Below are 19,596 nucleotides of genomic sequence, written 5' to 3'. Positions count from 1 at the left end.
TTGTTTCTAAGCTGTTCTTTAAAGGTCTCGACGAGGTTGCACAGTTGGTTAATTGGTATCCCTTTCCCAAAGAAAGGGTTTAGGGAGCCAAGTTAAGAAATTGGAAAGAGTGAATTCACTGATGTTAAACAGACAACAAACAAACAAAAATGCAGCAACAACTGCAGAACCTTCATGTGTGTACCTGCATGTGATGAGAAAGCAAGGCTAGAGGATAAACACCACATTTCTCAGTCTTCAGTTGACCATATTCTATGGGTCATCACTGGAAAACATTGGTACAACATAAGCAATTATTGACATGGTAAAAGAGCTGTCTGGGCTGGTGTCACGGTGGGAACTGACCAATCGAAGGAGGGAAACTGAGGGGCAGTGGGGTTTCTCCTCCCAACTTCCGGGTTTGGTTCTGAGTGACTTTTCTACCACTGTTAAACCCAGCTGCACAATCCCCAACACGCATGCACGCACATACACATGCGCATACATGCAGGTGCACACACATGAATGTGAGGAATGAAAACAAATGACTCCCAAAGCCCACGCAGAGAGCAGTTTTAGATTAACAGCTATTTGCTTCTCTCTCTTAGGGTTTCTTGGTCACTCAAGATAATGAGAGCTTATTCTTTTTGGGGGTGTTGGCCCAGTGTCTTCCACGGCAGTCCAGGAGGGAGGTTCTTAGAGGCTCACCTGGCCTGTTGGACTCTTGCAATTAGTGGCCTGAAGCTTCGACAGTCGCAGTGGAGGAGGAGCAGAAGACACAGGGGGAGAGCTAGCTCCTGCTAAGCCCCATTTTATTGAGGCCTTAAGGTCCTGCTGCATTTGAGTTTTCTACAGAAACTAAAAGTAACTCCCAGAACATAGATTCTACTTCAGGGAGCAGGAGAAAATGGAGCTTGGGGTCCCTGGTCGAGTGGTATAAAAATATGAGGAGACACTGAAGCAGAACAGGCCCGCACCCTTTTCCTGTCTGAGGAGCAGCGCCTCACCACCCCTGGGAGAAGGGAGTTGGGAGTTGCTACTGTTTGTGCAGTTTCTTCAAACTCACATCCCGTTTAGATTTTGTCAGGATGGGGAAGGGGAACCCCAGAACTTGGCTGGTGGTTCTGGGGTTTGTTCATGTAAAAACAAAGAGCCCATCTAAGAGTGTGTGTGTGTGTGTGTGTGTTTTCAATGAAAACGTTATTATAAAAAATCATCAAAACATTTTAAAGAAGACTGAACCCCTTGTATCATCAACCAGCTTTAGTGATCATGAACTCCAAAATAACCTCGTGTGAGCAACACCTCAGCCCATTTCTCTTCAACGTTTCATTATTTCAGTATGTATTTATTAAATAAGAATTTAAAAAAAAAATACCATGCCATTGCCACCTCACATAAAACTCTAGCCATGAAATTTCACAGGATCCAAAGGTCACACATTGTGTGTGGCTATTGCATTGTCCCTTTCTCCCAACATTTTATGAGAAAATTTCAAATATACAGCAATGGTCAGAATTTTGCAGTGAACACTTGTGACCCCCACTCCTGGATTTTGTCATTCACCTTTCACGGCTTGCTTTCCCGTGCTGACCCTCTTGACACTTCATCTGTGGTCACCCCATCTTGTTTTGTTTTTAGCTGGATGATTTCTTTCTTCTTCTTTTTGAAAACTGGAGCTTTTTCTGAATATTTCTACAGTTGAAGTTGGGAGAGGTGTTGGAGGCAGGTGGCCTCTCTTGAGTTTCTGCCTTTTCCTCCCGTGGTTGTGGTTGGAAGGCCCCAGCCTCTGCGGGCCAGCTGCTGAAACCACTGTGCTCTGTTTAACTGAAGGGGAAGGGCCTGGTATGAGACCTCCTTCCTGGATGGACCCATATTTCCTAACTGCAGACTGGCAGGTTTTGGAGGGGGTAGTACCTTCCTTCAAATGAGGTCTGGACAGGAGACAGGTGGCCTCCAAGTTGGTCTCTGTGACCTGGCGCCCTGAGAGAGGTTGCAAGGGGCTGGGAGCTGAGAGGAGTCAAGGAAAGCAGCTGCCAGAAGCCTTCAAATTGAGAGTGAAGAGATAGGTGACCACAGACCTCCTGTGGGCTCTGTGGGACCCACATCCAGCAGGGAGTAGGGTTCAGACAAGAGGATGTCCAAAGCAACTCGCTTATCCTTGGGGGGACAAGGATGCCTTTATCCACCTGAATTCTTATTTAGCAGCTGAAATTTAGAATGTTTAATTGCAAAATATCCTTGTGTTCCATAGAGTGGCCAGTCAAGGATAGTGGGATGGAAAGAAGAGGGGAAAAGAAGAGAAGGTGGGGCAGGGAGGAGAAATGAGCAAAGGGAGAAAAAGTGAATTTCAGATACCACTGAGAGTCTGCTAAACAAAAAGCAAATTGAATGGGGAGGCCGCAGGGAGAGCAGAGCCTCCCAGTAAAGGACCTCCCCATTCAATTGTGTTAGTAAACAAATATTCTGAAATTCACAGGTATACGAAAGTGAGGACAATTCTCATCCCTGCCCTTGGATTTACTCTTAGCTTTCAACCTACTCTTTGTAGCTCAGAGACTGTTCTTTGTTTTTAAATTACCAGAAACTTTGCTCTGCTTGGGATGCAGGACACATTATTTTTTGCTTGTGTTATTACTGATGATGACCCTAAGGATATTGTTTATCTTTATTATCATCTATAAAGTGGAATTCATATCTACCTCTTAGGGTTGTACATGTTAAATAAAACTATAATAAAGTGCCTGGCACTTAGTAAGCCTTCATCAAATATTAGTTCCTCTTTTGCAGTTGAAGACACTGATGGTTTAGAGCAGTGCTTCTCAAATGGTTTGTGGTGAGGGATCAGTTTTGCTGTGTAAATCTCCAATCTGCTGTCCCCTGATACTTTCATAAAATCCAGTATAAATAACGTTGAAAGAAAAATACACAAAGTACCCCCCTCATTTTTTTTTTAATCATTAGATTCAACAGACTCAAAATTACTCTGTCAGATTTCCACGCGTGCACTCTGTTTTGCACTCAGAGGTGCCACCGAGGTTATATCACAAAGCAATAAGCCTGCACCAGCCTGCACACACTGGGCGGCATGGGTTTCGGGGGGCACTCTCCATTACTTTGAGGAAAGGGGCGCGCTGGGACAGAAGCAGTTTCCTCTTGGCTTGAAAGCACCGAACCAAGGGGCTCTGGGAGTGCCGGGTCGGGCCGGTGAGCGGTGGCCGACGAGGTGGGCGGGATGGGGCAGAGGTGACAAGGTGGCGAGGTGACAGGGTGGCGTGGTTGCTAAGCGTGTGCAGAGGCTCCACCGGCAGAGGGGCGGGGACACGCTCAGGGGCGGAGCCTGGGCAGGGACGCGTTCCCTTCCAGTTTTGCGGATGCCAAGTGCGTTGGATGGGGAGAGTCCCGGAGGCGCGCCACTCGCGATGCCCCTGGAGACTGACTTTCCGCCCCCCGGTGGGCAGCCCGCCCTGCTCCTGGCTGAGATTTGGAAATGCAGATTGCCTCTTGGTCCTGGGTTGACTGAAAGTTTACTTTTGACGAGGTAATATAGTCACATGCTGCAACATTCCCAAAGTACCAGCGAAGAACGAAAAACTTAGCCGTGTCTCTGCACGTCTTGTCAGCCAGCAAGGTTTTCAGTGTGTGTGTGTGTGTGTGTGTGTGTGTGTGTGTGTGTGTGTGTCCTGTCACCTATTTGTGTAACACACAGTAGCATATTACCGCACTGTTGTTCACTCTGCTTTCTTCCCAGTTTATCTTGCAGTTCATTCCACAACAGCACATACAGAACATCCTCATTTCTTTTGCTGCATGGTATCCCTTGTGGACGTATCATACTCTAACCTCCTGTTGGGACATAAAAGCTGCGTCTACTTTTCTGCTAGTATAAATAGTGCTGCAGGAATTATCTTATGCATAGTTCATTTTACACGAGTGCAAGGGCATCTCTAGGAGTGGAATTGCTGGCACAATGGAGCTATACAAAAATAATTTTGATACATGTTACCAAATGATCCTTTGTAGAGGCTCCACCAACTTGTGCCCTCTCAGTATGAATGATGTTTGATCCAAATACTTTACTTTTTTGGCTATTTCTTCAAAATATTAATTTAAAAAATTTGCGATATAGGTGGTACAGAATCCAATAGCAGGTTTTCTCACAACCAAAGCCTCCTGGGATTTGGGGTTTGAGACTGCGCTCTACAGGGAGCTGTCCCTTAGGAAGGTAAATTCCTCTCCAGAGCCTGCAATTTTGGACCTTTGGTTTTGAGACTGAGCAAACAACAGTGGTGATCCTGAGAATGAGGAGGGAGTGGGTCCCCTGGGTAGGTCTGAGGACAGCATCCTGGAAACAGAAAAGATGAGACCGAGAGCATACATTCCTAAAGACATTTGTTGTGTTGGCACTTAACTCCTGGAACCTGATGGCTCCCTCTCTGGGAAGTTGAGAGAATGTGATTGACAGGTATTTATTAGGCACTGACTCTGAGTGGCAGATCTGGTCCTGGCCTTGAGTGCTGGGAGAGGGGCACTGAGCACAGTCACTTTAGGCTGCAATGAAACTCAAACCCCACACAGGATAAATGTATACCTGGCTTCCATGCCCAAGTCATCTCTGCAGCAGGTAGCAGGAATATGGTGGTCGCAAGACTGGAGTTTTCAGTGTGGTAGGGGGAGGCAGCAAATTCAACCAAGCTGCGTAAGCCACCTGCCAGGTGATCAGGTATGCAAATGAGCTACCCTATGGGAGAGAACTCCAGAAAATGCAGGTACTAAGGATAAGGATTTGCCCTGCTACACAGTAAATGTGCTTCCCACTTGAACCCTGCCTTGACTGCTAGGTTATCCCTGGGCCACATTAAAATACCTTAAAAATGGAGAAAACCAATTTGATTACACAGAAATTAGGAGCATATGAAAATGAGTTATTAAGCCACCTCATATACTTTTTATCTTCCAATCCTTTCAGATAATCCCTTTTTGATTTAAGAACTTAGTACCTGTACCAGGGCGTGATTTTAGTCTTCATTTTTAAAATTTTTAAATTCTAAAAATTTGTAAGTCCTGGGAACTCTGCTGCTTCCCAGATAAACCCAAAGAGGAGATTTGTACTGTGATCATAGTAGAATGCCCCGCCCGCCCACCACCAAGTCTGTTTAAGTTTATGGCAAATGTGTCTTTATTTTCTCAGACCTGAGTTGTTCTGTGCTGGGAGGTGTCCTTGGGTTGGGGCTGGGGGGTCCAGGAGTATGTACCATCTCCACATCTGCTTTGTTTAAAGGGTGCGGCCCTCACTCCCCACTCTGAACCCTGCCCTGTGTTTCAGATGACTTTGGGAAGCTGCTGCTGGCAGAGGCCCTCCTGGAGCAGTGTTTGAAGGAGAATCACGCCAAAATAAAAGACTCCATCCCTTTGCTAGAAAAGAATGATTGCAGGATAGATGAAGCCAAAAATTATCTGAGTAGCATCCTCAACCACGGGAAGCTGCCGGTGAGTTATCAGCCACAAGCTTGGGCCTCCTCGCCTGGCCTGTTCTCTCTTGCCTCCATCTGCTGTCCAGCCTTTCTGAGTCATTGGGTCACCTGAGTAACAAGTCTCTCTTGAGGGTTGGCCTTGCTCTGTTCAGTACAAGGGTCACAAGCCACATGCGACTTGTCCAGACTGAGATGTGTATGAGTGTAATACACTGAATTTCCAATACTGAGTATTAAACAAGGAATGTAAAAGAGACCACTCACCTTTTTATATTGATTGATTACATGTTCAAATGATAATCTTTTGGATATATTGGGTTAAAGAAACCATTAAGTTAATTTCACTTGTTACTACCTTTTAACATGTGAATGAATATTTTACTAGAAATTTTTGAATTACACACATGGCTCACACTGGTGACTTAAGTTATATTTCAGTCGAACAGTACTTGGTTGACCTAATATGTGCCTGGCTATTTGGGGTTCTTGAAGTCTTCATGGGGAAAAAGATTTCAGGCTGTGATCTAGTTGGAAGCAGTAAAAAGGCAGAGCTGACTAGCAAAAGAAGAGCTGCAGAGCAGGACAAGCCAGTTTAAGTCCATGTGCATTTATTGAGTGCCTACTATATGCAGGTCACTGAAGGAAGGTTGAGAAGGGAGGGTACAACTTTTTCTAGACCTTTGCTTTTCTAAGTGTGATTCACCCAAAGCAATGTGGGTATTATTGGGGAAGTGGCTGGAAATGCAAAATGTGAACTCCAATCTGTGTTTTAAGATTTCCCAGTGATTCACGTAAGCATCGAAGTTTGAGACTATTCTAGATTGAAGTGTATCCTAAGCTATAATAGGGATATGGGTATGTCATTAGACTCAAAGAAGAAGTGATATTTTAAGAGATATTCCAAAGTAATATATTTACTTTCCTATGCGTTTATTGCAATGTGCTATGTACGAGGCATTGTGTTATGCATGCTGAGGGCAATTCAGATGAAGAAGGTTTCAGGTCTAGTGGGAAAAATAAGTCTTATGGGTAAATAAATAGCCTTTGTCCCTGGTGGACCGTGGTATATGCTAAGGAGTGTTATACATGAAGAGGCCAGTGTAAGGGGGTCACTTCCCCGTTGTGAGGTAGAGATGATGGTGGTACTAGAATTGGACCCTTCTAGAAGCTGATCTGTGGTATGGACAGATAGAGATAGGGCTGAGTGTTTCAGTCCAAGGAAGCAATAGGTAATGGAAGGTTCCTACTATAAAGAATCTCATCAAAGTTGTGAGTTTAGCAGAAATGAAGAGGCATGGTGGGTAATTAGGTTGTAAAGGCATATCCAGGATGGAAAGGTTAGTAGAGCACCAGTTAAGAAGTGTGGGGTTTACTTTATAAGCAGTAGAGGGCTGAGGGTGGAGGGAGAGGGGAGAGTGCTGGAAGTTGCAGGACTCTGCATCTAGGCAGTGGGAGGTTTGCATTAGATTAATACTACTTGACCCTGAGCTTGTCCCTTGACCCAGTGGATCTTCCATTTCCTCATCTGCCCATCAAAAGGTTGGACCCAAGTGGTGAGTTTCAAGCTTCTTCCACCAAAACCTCTTTTTATTTGTTTCTTTCTAAGTAGACTCCGTTAATAATTTTAAAATTAAAAAATATACAAGGAATTTGAATGATAAATAAAGATCCTTGAATGCCACCCCCTCTCTGCCTATTCCCGTCTATCGAGTGGAACACTCCTTGCTGTTGGATGTGTGCCCCACATGCTTTTCTTTATTTACACACACACACACACACACACACACACAGAGCTTTGCATAGAGTTGTAGGGTACGTATTTGACAAGTTCTTTTCTTCGCTGAAAGCTTTCAGTTGGAGCTTTCTCTGTACCTGAACCCCATTTTGCATTCACTAAATAGTATCCCCATGTATTGTTGTACAAATGGTTTAATCTACTAAATTCCTTTAGTTTGTGGGTGGTTTTTTTTTTTTTTTTGGTTTTTAAAATGACTTTTTTTTAAAAAGTTAATATGTGCATTACAGGAAATATAAAATATAAGCAAAGAACAAAGTCATCCAGTCACAAGCAGCTTTGTTGAACGTGCCCCTCCAGGTCGTGTATGTAATACCTGCACAACATTCCACTTATTAAATGCAAATTTTACTGTGTTTTATTAAACAAAGGCATACATAGGCACCAGCGACATGGAGGAATTCACTGTTATCCAGGCCAAAGCCAAAAACTAGATGTTTATCAAGTAAAATAAAATATTAAAAGCAGTTTGGGTAATCTGTGTTACTCCCAGAGATCAGGTGTAGCTGGGGTGATGTTTCCAAGTGGAACCCTTGCACCCCAAGTAGCTGTGATGGATGAGGAGGAGAGTGGGGTGGTCCTGAGGCACCTCCACTCTGGATCATCTCTAAGAGCCTGTTCAGCTCAGTTGTATCCAGGTAGGTGAAAGCCTGCCACTCCCTAGAACTTCTATTATTCCCTGAGCTCCAGGCATTGTGGCATCCCGTTGAGGCCTCTTGGTCACCTTCTGCAATGGTATTTCCTTTCTCCCCAGTGCCGAGCCCCGGGAAAGGTGATCCCTAAGCCAAGGACCACACTAGCCTAGTAGGTGCAGGGCTGGAACCGAGGCCCCATCTGTCTCTGCATCCCAAACGCCCATGTTCTCTGCCACTCCTTGGTGCTGCCTCCCAAAGTACTGGAGGAGAAATAAAATAGTTACTGAGAAACGTGGATTAACTTGAGGCGGAGGATGGCCCTCCTGCTTTTATAGGTCCTATGTACAGGGACGTCATTTCCTCATCTGTTCTTTCCTCCTCTGTGACTGTACTCATGAGGTCATTCTTCCCTTCATATGGGCAGGGCCAGTGAGGGACAAGTAGAATAGGTGACTGATGATCTACACAGCAAGGGACCCCCTTGGTGCCACCCTCCTCAAGCTGAGCACCTGCTGGCTGCTGCGTAGCTTCCTTCCACTGGACCAGGTTTGTAGATTCCTGACCATTGGATAGACAGATGAGGAACATTTCAAAATTGAAGTCCCACATAGGTAGCCAGCTCTTAAAGTTGTCAAGACATTAGAAAAGTTAAAAACAAACAAACAAAAAAAGAGATAGAGAGACATCTGAACGCCAAAGGCAGGCAAAGTGGATATACTTTCAGGACTATGAGTAGCTTTCTAAATAGCACACACTTAGTAATTTAGGTTTTTTGTGTTTTGGTTTTTTTGTTTTGTTTTGTTTCTTTTTTTTTTTTGGTACTGGGGATTGAACTCAGGGGCATTCAGCCACTGAACCACATCCCCAGCCTATTTTGTATTTTATTTAGAGACAGATCTCACTGAGTTGCTTAGCATCTCGCCATTGCTGAGGCTGGCTTTGAACTAGAGATCCTCCTGCCTCAGCCTCCTAAGCCTCTGGGATCGCAGGCATGTGCCACCACACCCGGCTTACGCTTAACTTTATTAAGAGTATTGCTCTTAATTCTCCTCCAGCTTGGTGGAAACTCTGTTGTAAACTGTCATTGGTCCACTAGGAGCTACCACTAGCCACACCCCATCGTCATGCCCTGAAATGTGTCCTTCTGAGCCTTGCTGTCTCTTGCCCATGTTCAACAGAAGTGGATAATCATAATAATTACTCATACCCTGTATTTATCTAGCTCCTTTCTCAGGAACAGTTCAAAGCGGCCTTCTGGACTTTGCCCTATTAATGCTCTTGGCATGGTTCTGATGGGGTGTGAGGAGGGGGTGCATTGCATCTCCCTCATCAGAGAGGACAGTGAGGACTGAGCAGGGAGGAAATGAGACCATGGCTCGAGACCAGTACACAGAATGGCAGAGTCATTGCCTGGCTCAGAAGTGCTGTAGACTGCGCCCTTCTGGGGATGTGTCATCTGTGGCCCTGGCCCAGGAAGTGGGTGGCTTCTTTGGGGAATAAATTCTATTTCAAATGGCCTTGAAAAATTTAGCCTTTGAGAGTTAGTCAGTAGTCAGAGAGGGCAGACCAGTTGGGCAGGGCTGAAGGGGCCTAACTGGTAGAAGTGTTGTAGGGGTTCAGCAAAAGGGTGCCCCTGGTGCTTACATGGGTTTCCTGGAGGAGGTGAGCCTGAGCAAGGCTCAAAGGTGGAAGAGGATCTGGACAGGCTGAGAAGAAGGAGCCCTGAGTGAGCAAAAGCAACAGAGGAATGTGTTTACAAAAACCAGAGACCAGGAGGGAGGGAGACTTTGGCTTCCCTGGGGCCTTGCTTTGCCATGCTCTTGCTTCTCTTAGTTGGCTTCCTGAAGGCAGTAGATGATGGGCAGTGCTAGAGGCTCCCCCTGGAGTCACAGGTACCCCTAACTCTTACCTCCCCACAGGGAGACCAGGGAAGTACCTTCCTACTAGTGACATAGGCCAGGGGTTGGGGCCAGAGCTGCATCTACAGGGAGCTTTGCTGACAGATTGGTACCCTTGTGGAAGGGCAGAGCCTAACCCAAAGGGGTTATGGGCAACTGAGCACAGGGATAGAAGGAGGGGCTGCAGATGGCCTCACATGGTAGGGGACCTTGGAGTGGGACTAGGTCCATGGCCAAAGCCAGGAGTGGTCGAGCCCAGGGCTAGCTCAGCCTCAGTCAGCAGCACTGGATGCTCTGGCGGTGAACACAGCCTGCACAGGGAAGGTGTGGTGAGGGCTGACCAGACCTCCTGAGGCCCTGAGAGTCCTGGTTTGGGTGCGAGCAGCATTTGAGAAAGTTGGGGGAAGAAAGCAGGTTTGAATCCAGACACTTTCGGCCTCTTGGACTCTGCACTTTGTTCCACTTCTGATAAGATGAGGACAGTGACCTGACAGGCCCTTCACTGTCTTCTGTCCCCACTACTTATGTGACTGATCCTCCCCTAGAAGGTCCTGCTGCTGTGGAAGTAGGTGTCAGCTTTGGGGTCCTCATGGCTTTTTCTGAGACCTTCCACCTAATTATACACTTGCATGTGTATTTGTATATGCATATAAAGACGACCCCCCCAATTATAAGCTTCAGGCCCCACAAAACTTGGTTTAGTCTCTGGTCCCCACTTGTATTCAGGATAAGTGCCTGAATTCCTAAGTGCTAGATCTGGGCTGGAGCCTTTGGGTGAGAGGACAGGACTCTGTCTACAGTTGCCTGGAGTCTAGACACACACACATGAAGCGTTAGGGAATCATAATCATTTCCTCAAGAGCGTTGTGGGCAGTGGCTCACAGGTCTGGAGCGGGGGACTGTGGTCTTCAGGAAAGGCTTGCTGGAAGAGGAGGGGAGTTCTGAGCAGGGCCTTAGGCTATGGCTCAGTGGAGGGTCTTCATCCCAGGGTACCTGGTGAGGAGGGTTGGAAGCTTTGGGGTAGAGCTTGCTAACGTGTCCTTGTCCTTACAGCCACAGTACATGAGCGAGGCCATGCTGATCCTGGGCAAGCTGCATTACGTGGAGGGCTCCTACCGAGATGCCATCAGCATGTATGCTCGGGCTGGGATTGATGACATGTCTGTGGAGAACAAGCCCCTGTATCAGATGCGGCTGCTGTCGGAGGCATTTGTCATCAAAGGTAGCTGTGAGCACCAGCTTGGGCTCCCCACCCTCATGCCCTGCTCATCCCACTCTGGCCCCCAAGTGTCTGGCGCAGGTGGCAGCTCTAGGGCAGTAAATACAGTATCGAGGGTGGGCCTGAGGGGCACTTTCCAGGTACTGACCCCTGGGTAACGCCCAGACACTGCTGTCCAGGCTGAGCACTGCTGATGGTAGCCTGCTGCACAAGCGGGACATCAGGGGACTCAGGTTCTCGTCCTGCTTGTTGGCAGCCAGTTACCCAACTGTGTGTCCTTGGGCAAACTGCCTCTTGACCTTCCTTGGCCTCAGTTTATCTATCTGTAAGACAGGTTGATGATACCTGCCCTCCAGGGTTCCTGTGACCAGAAGGAGTGAGCTGAGTTGTATAACCAGGTTGAGAAAGGCTTAACGAGTGTGCCATCATGTTGTCAGGCTGGCTGTAGTGACTGACACTGGCCACACATCGGTACTCAAGAACGTAGAGGAGTCTCATTCTTCAGGTGTTGGACATCTGTTACGAATGGCCCAGGGAGAGGTTGCTGGGAACCTGTGATAAACAGTTCCTGCTCTGGAGGAGCTTATAGCCTCCCCAGTGCTCCTGAGGGAACTTAGGGACACCAGGTCAATGATACAGGAATTTCATGAGAGGGATTGTGGACAGTCCAGTTGGGGAAATCATGCCATTGAACTTGCTTGAATGTGCTAAATGTTAGTAAAGTCCCTGCCCTGAACTTCCGACTTCTTTCTTCCCCAGATCCATAAGCCCTGGGTTGGGCCTGAAAGTGGGCCTTGCTGACAGTGAGGTCTTGGGGGCCTAGACTGTTCTCAGAAATCTTGGATGTGTGATCATCTCCCTATTTTAGCACAAACCAACCCCCAGAGAAAAGTCTAGAAAACCCACCAGTTGTCCCGAGGGGATTTGGTGCCTGACATTGGTAGAATATATGTTACCCTCTTTCTATTGTAGATAGAGACATTTTTTCCTGTCTTATAGAGGAAAACTGAGGCCCAGAGAGGATATGTACTTTGCCCAAAGATACCTGGATTCATGGTGGAGCCAGGACTGGAACCTCCATTCTCTGATGCTGGCCTTGGACTATGTACACCCTGTCCCTGCCCAGCATACCCATTCACCTGCACCTGTCTCCTCTGGCTCCCAGTAGGAGTGACGGTGACATTTGTGGAGGACACTCCCTCCTTGACTCTGGCTGGAGGGGCTTTCCTAGAGGTTGTTTGTCCATACTGTGTGCCTCAGTCCTTTCCCCTCCCAGCCCACACTGTCCCAGGAAACCTGCTGAGTCAGTCCTATGGGCAGACTCAGCACCAGCTCTCAGGAGGGAAGGGGCCCATCTGGGAGGGTCACCCTCCCCCTTTCTGTGCCTCTGGCACAGGGCAGTCTTGGGGATGATCTTCTGTTGGTACTTGGGTCTTCTGGTCTCTTGGAAACCACTTCTGCTATGAACGCCCTGAAGTGAAACTCTCCCTTGGGTGTCCTCTGGTCCTTTCTCCTGTCAACCTGGCTCAGTACATATCGCTCCCTGTCTCCTGCTCTCTACTCTTTCCAGCATGCCTCCAGCTTCTTGGGGGAACACAGTCCTGGTGGTCAGAGGTCCTGCTGGGGAGGTAAGGAGCCGGCACCGCTGGCAGGGGCTGCTGGATCGCGGGCTGTGCTGGCTTCCGTCCCTCAGTGACTGCACGTGGCCTCCCCTTGCTTGCCTCCTCTCTGCCTGTCCTCCCTGTCCTGTTGCAGTGACTGCACCTGCTGCTTGGCATGCTAAGGCTCACTTGACCCTGCGAGTACCTGAGACCATGCACCAGGCCATCAGGTGTGCACGATGTTGACTTTCCTGGGTTTGGGAGAATCTGGTGGGACCCTCCATGAAGAGAGTGAAGGCCACACACAAAAGGGGATGAGGACAACTGGTCATTGGACTGGCTTTGTTTGAGAGCAGGAGGGCAGTGATAGCAGGAGGCTCCTGAGCTCACAGTAATAATATCCTTTAGGCCCTTGCTCCAATTCAGGTGTGCCCCCACCAAATCCCCACAGCGACCCTCTGAGTTGGTGTTCCCTGCATTCCATGCCACAGTAGGGAGAGGTGGCACCTGTGAGGTCTCACAGGAAGTGGCAGAGCCTGTATTTGAATCCAGGCAGCCAGAGGATGTCGTAGACTTCCTGTGGTGTTGCTGCTCAGAATTCTAGGCTGTAAGGAATCAGAAGTGATCTAGGCCGACTCCTCATGGCAAAGATGAAGAAACCAAGGCTGGCAGAAGTGAAACACTTACCTGGGATATCAGTTGGCTTGCTTTTGGATTGAAATCCTCTAGGTCCAGGCAGCTTCTTAGTTGTGTCTCTGTATGACTCTGGATGGCCTCCACAGGAGCCTCCCTGGCCTCCGAGCACTCCTGGTCTGGCCATGAGAACAGCTTAGAGACCATTTTGTGTTGGGTTCTATTCCATGTTCCCATTTGATACCACCCAATGGGGTGAAGAGCTTGGATCTTGGACACACCTGGCTGGAGGGAGAGGACAGGGGCCATGTGCCCTGGAAGAGTGTGAGTGGGACAGGTGGGAAGGCTCTGTGGGGCCCAAGTGTGGGTGTCTCCAACTTGGAGATGTTGTTCTGTTCCAAGATTCAGGAGCAGGCTCTGGGCATCTGCCCCACCTTCAAGAGACACCCTCACCCTCTTTCCCCTTTAGAGCAGAGACACTTGGCAGTGTGGCCCTCTAAGCATCATTGATGAAAACTCAGCCTTTCTGTGCAGTGGGGAGTGATATGCATCCTTGTGTTAGATCCAAGGAGCTCTCCGACTCTCTGGGAGGCTTAGATGCCACCCAGGGAGCTTGAGAGAAGGTAAGCACTGCAGCAGTCTCAGGTTTCTGTTGCCCATGGCACATGTACATGATGTACGTGTGCATGTTTGTGGGATGAAAGAGTGCACCATGGGGAGGTCAAGTGCACCAGGTGAAAGGAGTTTGTAAAAGGAGTTAGTGTCCACATCACATTTGTTCAGAAACAATAGAAAACCACATTTCTCCCGGGAAGATAGAAAAATAAAATACATCTGTGGGAAGCCCTGTCATTTCCACATCTGTGTTCAGCACCTCCCATTCCCTGTCCTCAAGGTTTTAGTCACACCTTTTCTCAGACTGACCAGTTCCTGCCAGGAGTAGAAGGCTAGAGATTTTAGGACCTTTCTGTGCCCTTGGAGGTGAACTGGGCCCTGTTGGAGGCTCTGGCTTTGGAGGAAGCATGGCTTCTTTCCAGGTCCTGCCTCTAGCACTTCCTGGCTGCAGAGGCAGCCATGCTAAATTGTCACCTAATGATGGGCCCATCTTTGTCTCCCAAGTCACCTGCAGTCCGGGGACAAAACTGAGGCCCTCTACTGCCTGTCACAATGCCATGTTCAGTCCTTCACTCCCCAAGTGCCGATTTCCCAAGTCCCTTCGGAATACCTGATCTTTGGTGGCATTTCCAGCAACATAATAACTCCCACTGGGAGTTGGGCATCTAATGTGTGCCTCGGGGGTTGCCAGGGACAGGATTATTGCATGTGCACCACCAAGAAGCTTGTTAGAAATGTAGACCCTCAGCCCTACTCAGACCTGCTGAATGAGAACTTGTACCCTAACACCATCTGGGGTGATGTGCATGCACATGCAGTGGGGAAATGCTGCCCTGAGCCAGGCTTAATGAATGCTATTGACCAACCTTCATCTCCACTCTGTGGGATGGGAGGTGGTGGTTGTGCCTTTTATGGATGAAGACACTGAGACTTGCCCAAGCTCACACAGCCTGTAAGTAGTGTTGGTGGCCAGATGGATGTCTCCAGAGCTGTGTCCTGCCTGCAATACAGGAGCCCCCAGAGGGTGACGGGAGAAGATTGCAGTTTCCTCCTAAGCAGGCTGTGTGATAAAGACCCTCTCTTCTTTGCACCTTCTTCAGCCCTAGGTGGAGCAGGAACTGCAAGGGTGAAGCCCTGCACACTTCCCCAGGATCTGCTTTCCTGGGGGTGGGTGTGCGGGTGGGTGAGTTGTTCAGGAAAATCTCCCTTTATGTTCCAACCTAACTCTAGCCATTTTGGGCCAGTGTGGAAGCTTCCCACCTCCAGCCCCATTCCTCAGACCCTGCTGTGGCCCCATTGCTACTTCTGCCAGTCCATTGTCCCCTCACCAAATATGTCAGAGCAGGAGAAGCCCTGGGAGAGGAAGTGTCTCCAGACTAATTCCAGGAGTAGTTATAGGTGCATTTTCTAGATGGAGCAGCACCACTGCAGTCTGGTGTGTTTGGGGGCAGGGAACATCTTTCATTTTCTCCGAATTACTTGGGTTTAAGGGCCCTTCCAGGAGAGCCTGTTGGCAATGGCACCTACTCTTGGGAAGCCTTTGACTGAGCCCTGTGTTCTCAGTTCCAAATGCCCATGACTGTCAGCCCTGAATTCCCCTGAATTCCAAGTCCCTTGAGGACAGCTAATCATTTGTGGAACCTCAACCAATCTCCTCTCTCCCTTCTCCCCTCCTGGAACCCCATGTGTCCCCCAGACAAGATCTACTCCTGGTTCCCAACATGATCTGTGAGGTCTTGGCCCTTCTTTTTGTCTTGAGCCATTGTCCTTGATGTTCATATCCTGTTGTGTTCTGCTCTGCACATGAATCATGGTGTCCCACTGCTCCAGTGGAGGCTCTACCTTGCCTCTCAGCCTTTTGGCTACCTGACCGGGGCATTAGTGGAGTTCCCTTTGGGCTGCTACTCCTGGGCAGTGCACCTCTTGGACCACTGGAGATGACTTTAAGACTTGAACAGCTCAAGGTCCTGTTTGTAGCTCCCTAGAGCTCCTAGCTGTAGGCCTTTGGGATTTGAAGACTGTTACTCAACGGCCTTGACTCTAGATCCAGACCTGAGGATTCTGCCCTCAGTAGCAGGCCTCTTGCCTCCTGTCTGTCCCCAGTCCCCCATTAATGGTTAGGCCATGGGCTGGGCTGGAGAAGGCGGGGCACATGCCCTTTCCCATCAAATTGCATCTTGTTCTGTCACACAGTGAGAGCTGGGGAGGTCCTAGTGAGGTCCTGGGAGTTGGTCAGGCCTTCCCTAGGCCCAGCCTATCTCCTATTAGGGTCCTGTCTTTCTGTCTCTCTGGCTCTACCTTCAGTAGGGTTAGATTTCCAGTTCCAATGATCTGACTTGACCGTCAGCCATCTTGGATTGTTGCACATGGGCAAAAAGGGCTCCTGAGCTATATCCCCAGTCCTTTTAATATTTTATTTTGAGACAGGGTCTCCCTGAGTTGCTTAGGGTCTTGCTTAGTTGCTGAAACTGGCTTTGAACTTGTGATCCTCCTGTCTTAGTCTCCCAAGCTGCTGGGAATTCAGGTGTGCACTACCATGTCTGGCTCTCAGGTGTCTTTTGGCTGGTGTCCTACAACTTTGGCCCCTGTTTGCTCCACTCTGAAGTGTTGAACAGCTTGTTCCTTGCTTAAATAGGGTTCACCTGGTTGTCAACATGTCTTAGAGTCTGGGCCCTAGACCAAGGCAAAGTAACAAATTATCCAGGGTAATAAATTATCCTCTTCGTTTTGGTCAAAGCATCAATTGATATACCAGCTTTGACAGGCATCCAGGATGCTTCAAGGCCTGTTCTTTCAACATGGTGAACCTTAGCTGGTTCAGCCCCAGAAAGCCACCACCCCATTGTCCACCTCAGAGGACATGACAGACAGCTTTCTTCCCGTCCCCTTCTGCTTCTATAACACTTGCTTAGTATGCTAACGATCTGGAGAATGACCTCCACTTCTCCCCATAAGTTCCACTGTGGCCTTTCTGGCCTTAGACGTTGACGTCTAGTTTGGGGCTCGGTGCAGCTCCACAAATGAGCTGTGGGTTTCTCGAGAAGCAGCCCTGCCTGTTTCAGCCTTAGCCAGCCCTGTTTCTCCTCTTGTCTCACAGCTCAATGCCAGGGAGGCCACGGCCCCATGCTCTGAGCAGGCTTGCCGACTGGCTGCGAAGAAACATGACCCCAGATCATATAAAGTACAGCAAGGAATGCTGGGTGGTGGAGCTGCTATGCCTGGTGAAAAAAGCCAAGTTCGCTCAGCCACTGTGGGGATTGTCATGCACAGATTCTTTTCTCCTCACCCTTCAAGGCTTTTTGCTGTTTTTTGTCATGTCCTTGTTCTCTCTTGGGCAATGCAACCCCAAGGTGTTCTGTTCTCACTGGGAATTTTATGACTTATTGAGATTTTTAAAAATAAAAGAACACCAGGCTGCTCTCAGGGCGGGAGGTAGTGTGTTTGGTTTCTGCTTTTTTGTTGTTGTTTTTCGCCCTGGTATGGCAGGAATGAGTTGTGGATTTTGGCCTCCTCCTCAAGGGGTACATGTTGTTTGCTTTGTGGTGAAAGGATGCAGCCCTGGGGTATTGCTGTCCCAGCCCCAGGAGGGCTGGCCTCCAGCTGGAGAAAGGAGTGGGCCACAGTTGGGACAGCTCAGGAGGAGGCTGCGTGTGTGCGTGTATGCTCACCAGCCTTCACTGGGTATCTTCCTGGGCTGAGAGTTCCCAAACAGAACAAGATGCATCTTCTTCTGGCCCAGGCAGTAGGGATAAGACGGTAAATAGAACCACAGGCGGGAGGCCATGGGGCTGGACAGGCAGAAGGCATGTGGTCTCCCTGCCTCTTGTCCTGGCAGCCCTCACCTTCGTTGTTGAAGGCTACCCAAAAGGAGTCAGAGGAAGTAGAGTGTGCACAGGGCTTTAAGGAGGACATCAGAGAAGCCAGCGCCAGAACTCAGGCCCATCCCCCAGTGGGGTAGATACCTCGGACTCAGCCTTGGACATAGAGCCTGAGATCTGGAGACATCTGGTGTGTCTCTGAGGGTAAAGGAAGACACATGGGAGTCTGGGCTTGGTGGCAAAGCCAGGGGACCTGGATGTAGTCTTCCCTCTGCCATTCTCGGCTAAAGGGTCTTGGAATGAATCTGTTTTCCCTGAGATAGCTCTCTCCTCCAGAACCCTGGAGAAGGGTTCAGCCCCTACATAGACTTTGTGCTTCATCATGAGCATCATCAGAAAATGTTTCCTAAATGCATACGTTATCTTTGTAATGTTTCATTTGATCTAATTATCATGGCTGTAGTATAAGCTGGGCATTGTTAGTAATCTCATTTCATGTTTGGGGAAACTGAGACTTAGTTCTCTGTAAACATTCTGAGGTATTTATTTCCAGTCTTTTTTTTTTTTTTCTATAGGCTTATATGGGCTTTTTGAAATAAAAATAGGTTCATAGCCAGGCATAGTGGTGCACACCTGTAATCCCAGCTACTCATGAGGCTGAGGCAGGAGGATCACAAATTTGAGGCCAGCCTTGACAACTTAGTGAGACCCTATCTCAAAATAAAATTAAAAATAAAAAAGGTCTGGGGATGTAACTCAGTGGGAAAGCACTTGCTTGCATGTGCAAGGCCCTGGTTTAATCCCCAGTATTGCAAAATAAGAATTATAATAACAATAATAATAATAGTTCATAAGTTCATGTTGTATAATTTGCTTTTTAAAGTCAATATTTTATGACTCATTTTACATGTATCGCTATAAGAAACTTCATAGCATTTCATCATAAGGACTCATGGTCATTTTGCAGATTTATCACGTCTTTGTTCTATGTGCTTGATCTCTTTCACCATCACAAACGATGTTGCAGTGGCTCTCCTTGAAGCTAAATTTTTGCATTCATCCTCGAAGTAGAATTATTGGATCACAAGTAACACTTTTGGAAACTTAAATACAGAAGCCAAATTGTCTGCCTTTTTTTTTTTAATTAAAAAAATTGTATTAAAATATAGATGTCAGGTTTAGGGCTATAGCTCAGTGGTAGGGAGTGTGCTTAGCATATGCAAGACCATGAGTTTGTGTGTGTGTGTGTGTGTGTGTGTGTGTGTGTGTGTGTGTGTGTGTGTGTGTATAAATGTTAAGTGTGCAGTTCACTAAGAACATTATTATGCAACCAATCTCTAGAACTCTTAATATTCACATTGTTAGGCAACCAATCTCCAGAACCCTTCTCCTCTTGCGAAATGGAAACTGTGTACCCATGAAATAGCAACTCCCCATTCCCTTCTCCCCCAGCCCCTGATAACCACCCTTTTATTTTCTGATTCTATGAATCTGACTTCATATAAGTAGAATCATATAGTTTGCCTTGTTATGTCTGGCTTATTTCACTAAGCATAATATTCTCAAAGTTTATCTGTACTGTAGCAAGTGTTAGAATGTCCTTCCTTCTTAAAGGTGAATAACACCACATGGGATGTGTACACCACATTTTGTTTGTCCAGTCACCTGTCCAGGGGCCTTTGGGCTATTCCCACCTTTTGGCTACAGTGGATGATGCCCCTGTGAACTCAACCATCTCTTCCAGACCCTGCTTTCCATTCATTTGAATCTGTTCATGGAGATGGGATTGCTGGGTCGTGTAGCTTCTTTTTCCTGTTTTGAGGAGCTACCATATTGCTTTCCTCAGCACTGTACGGTTTATATTATTACCGTTACCCACTTTTGAATATGGGTCTGTGAGGGTTCCTCCCACCCTGGCCTTAAGGCTCC

General features: G+C 47.8%; 1 protein-coding gene across 1 annotated transcript in view; it reads left to right on the top strand.

Annotated features, from left to right (window-relative positions):
* Positions 1-19,596, top strand: part of TTC7A (tetratricopeptide repeat domain 7A) — a 115,957-nt gene that overhangs the window by 1,883 nt on the left and 94,478 nt on the right. Inside the window, exons 2-3 of the mRNA XM_079111622.1 lie at positions 5,306-5,469; positions 10,835-11,003. Coding sequence (XP_078967748.1) covers positions 5,306-5,469; positions 10,835-11,003 — 333 coding nt within the window. The remainder of the gene's footprint in view (positions 1-5,305; positions 5,470-10,834; positions 11,004-19,596) is intronic.

The sequence above is a fragment of the Sciurus vulgaris genome (genome assembly GCF_902686455.1).
Source record: "Sciurus vulgaris genome assembly, chromosome: 14".
NCBI classification, from domain to species: Eukaryota; Metazoa; Chordata; class Mammalia; order Rodentia; family Sciuridae; genus Sciurus; species Sciurus vulgaris.
Note: the sequence above shows the minus strand (reverse complement) of the source record. Positions and strands in the feature narration are given on the sequence as shown.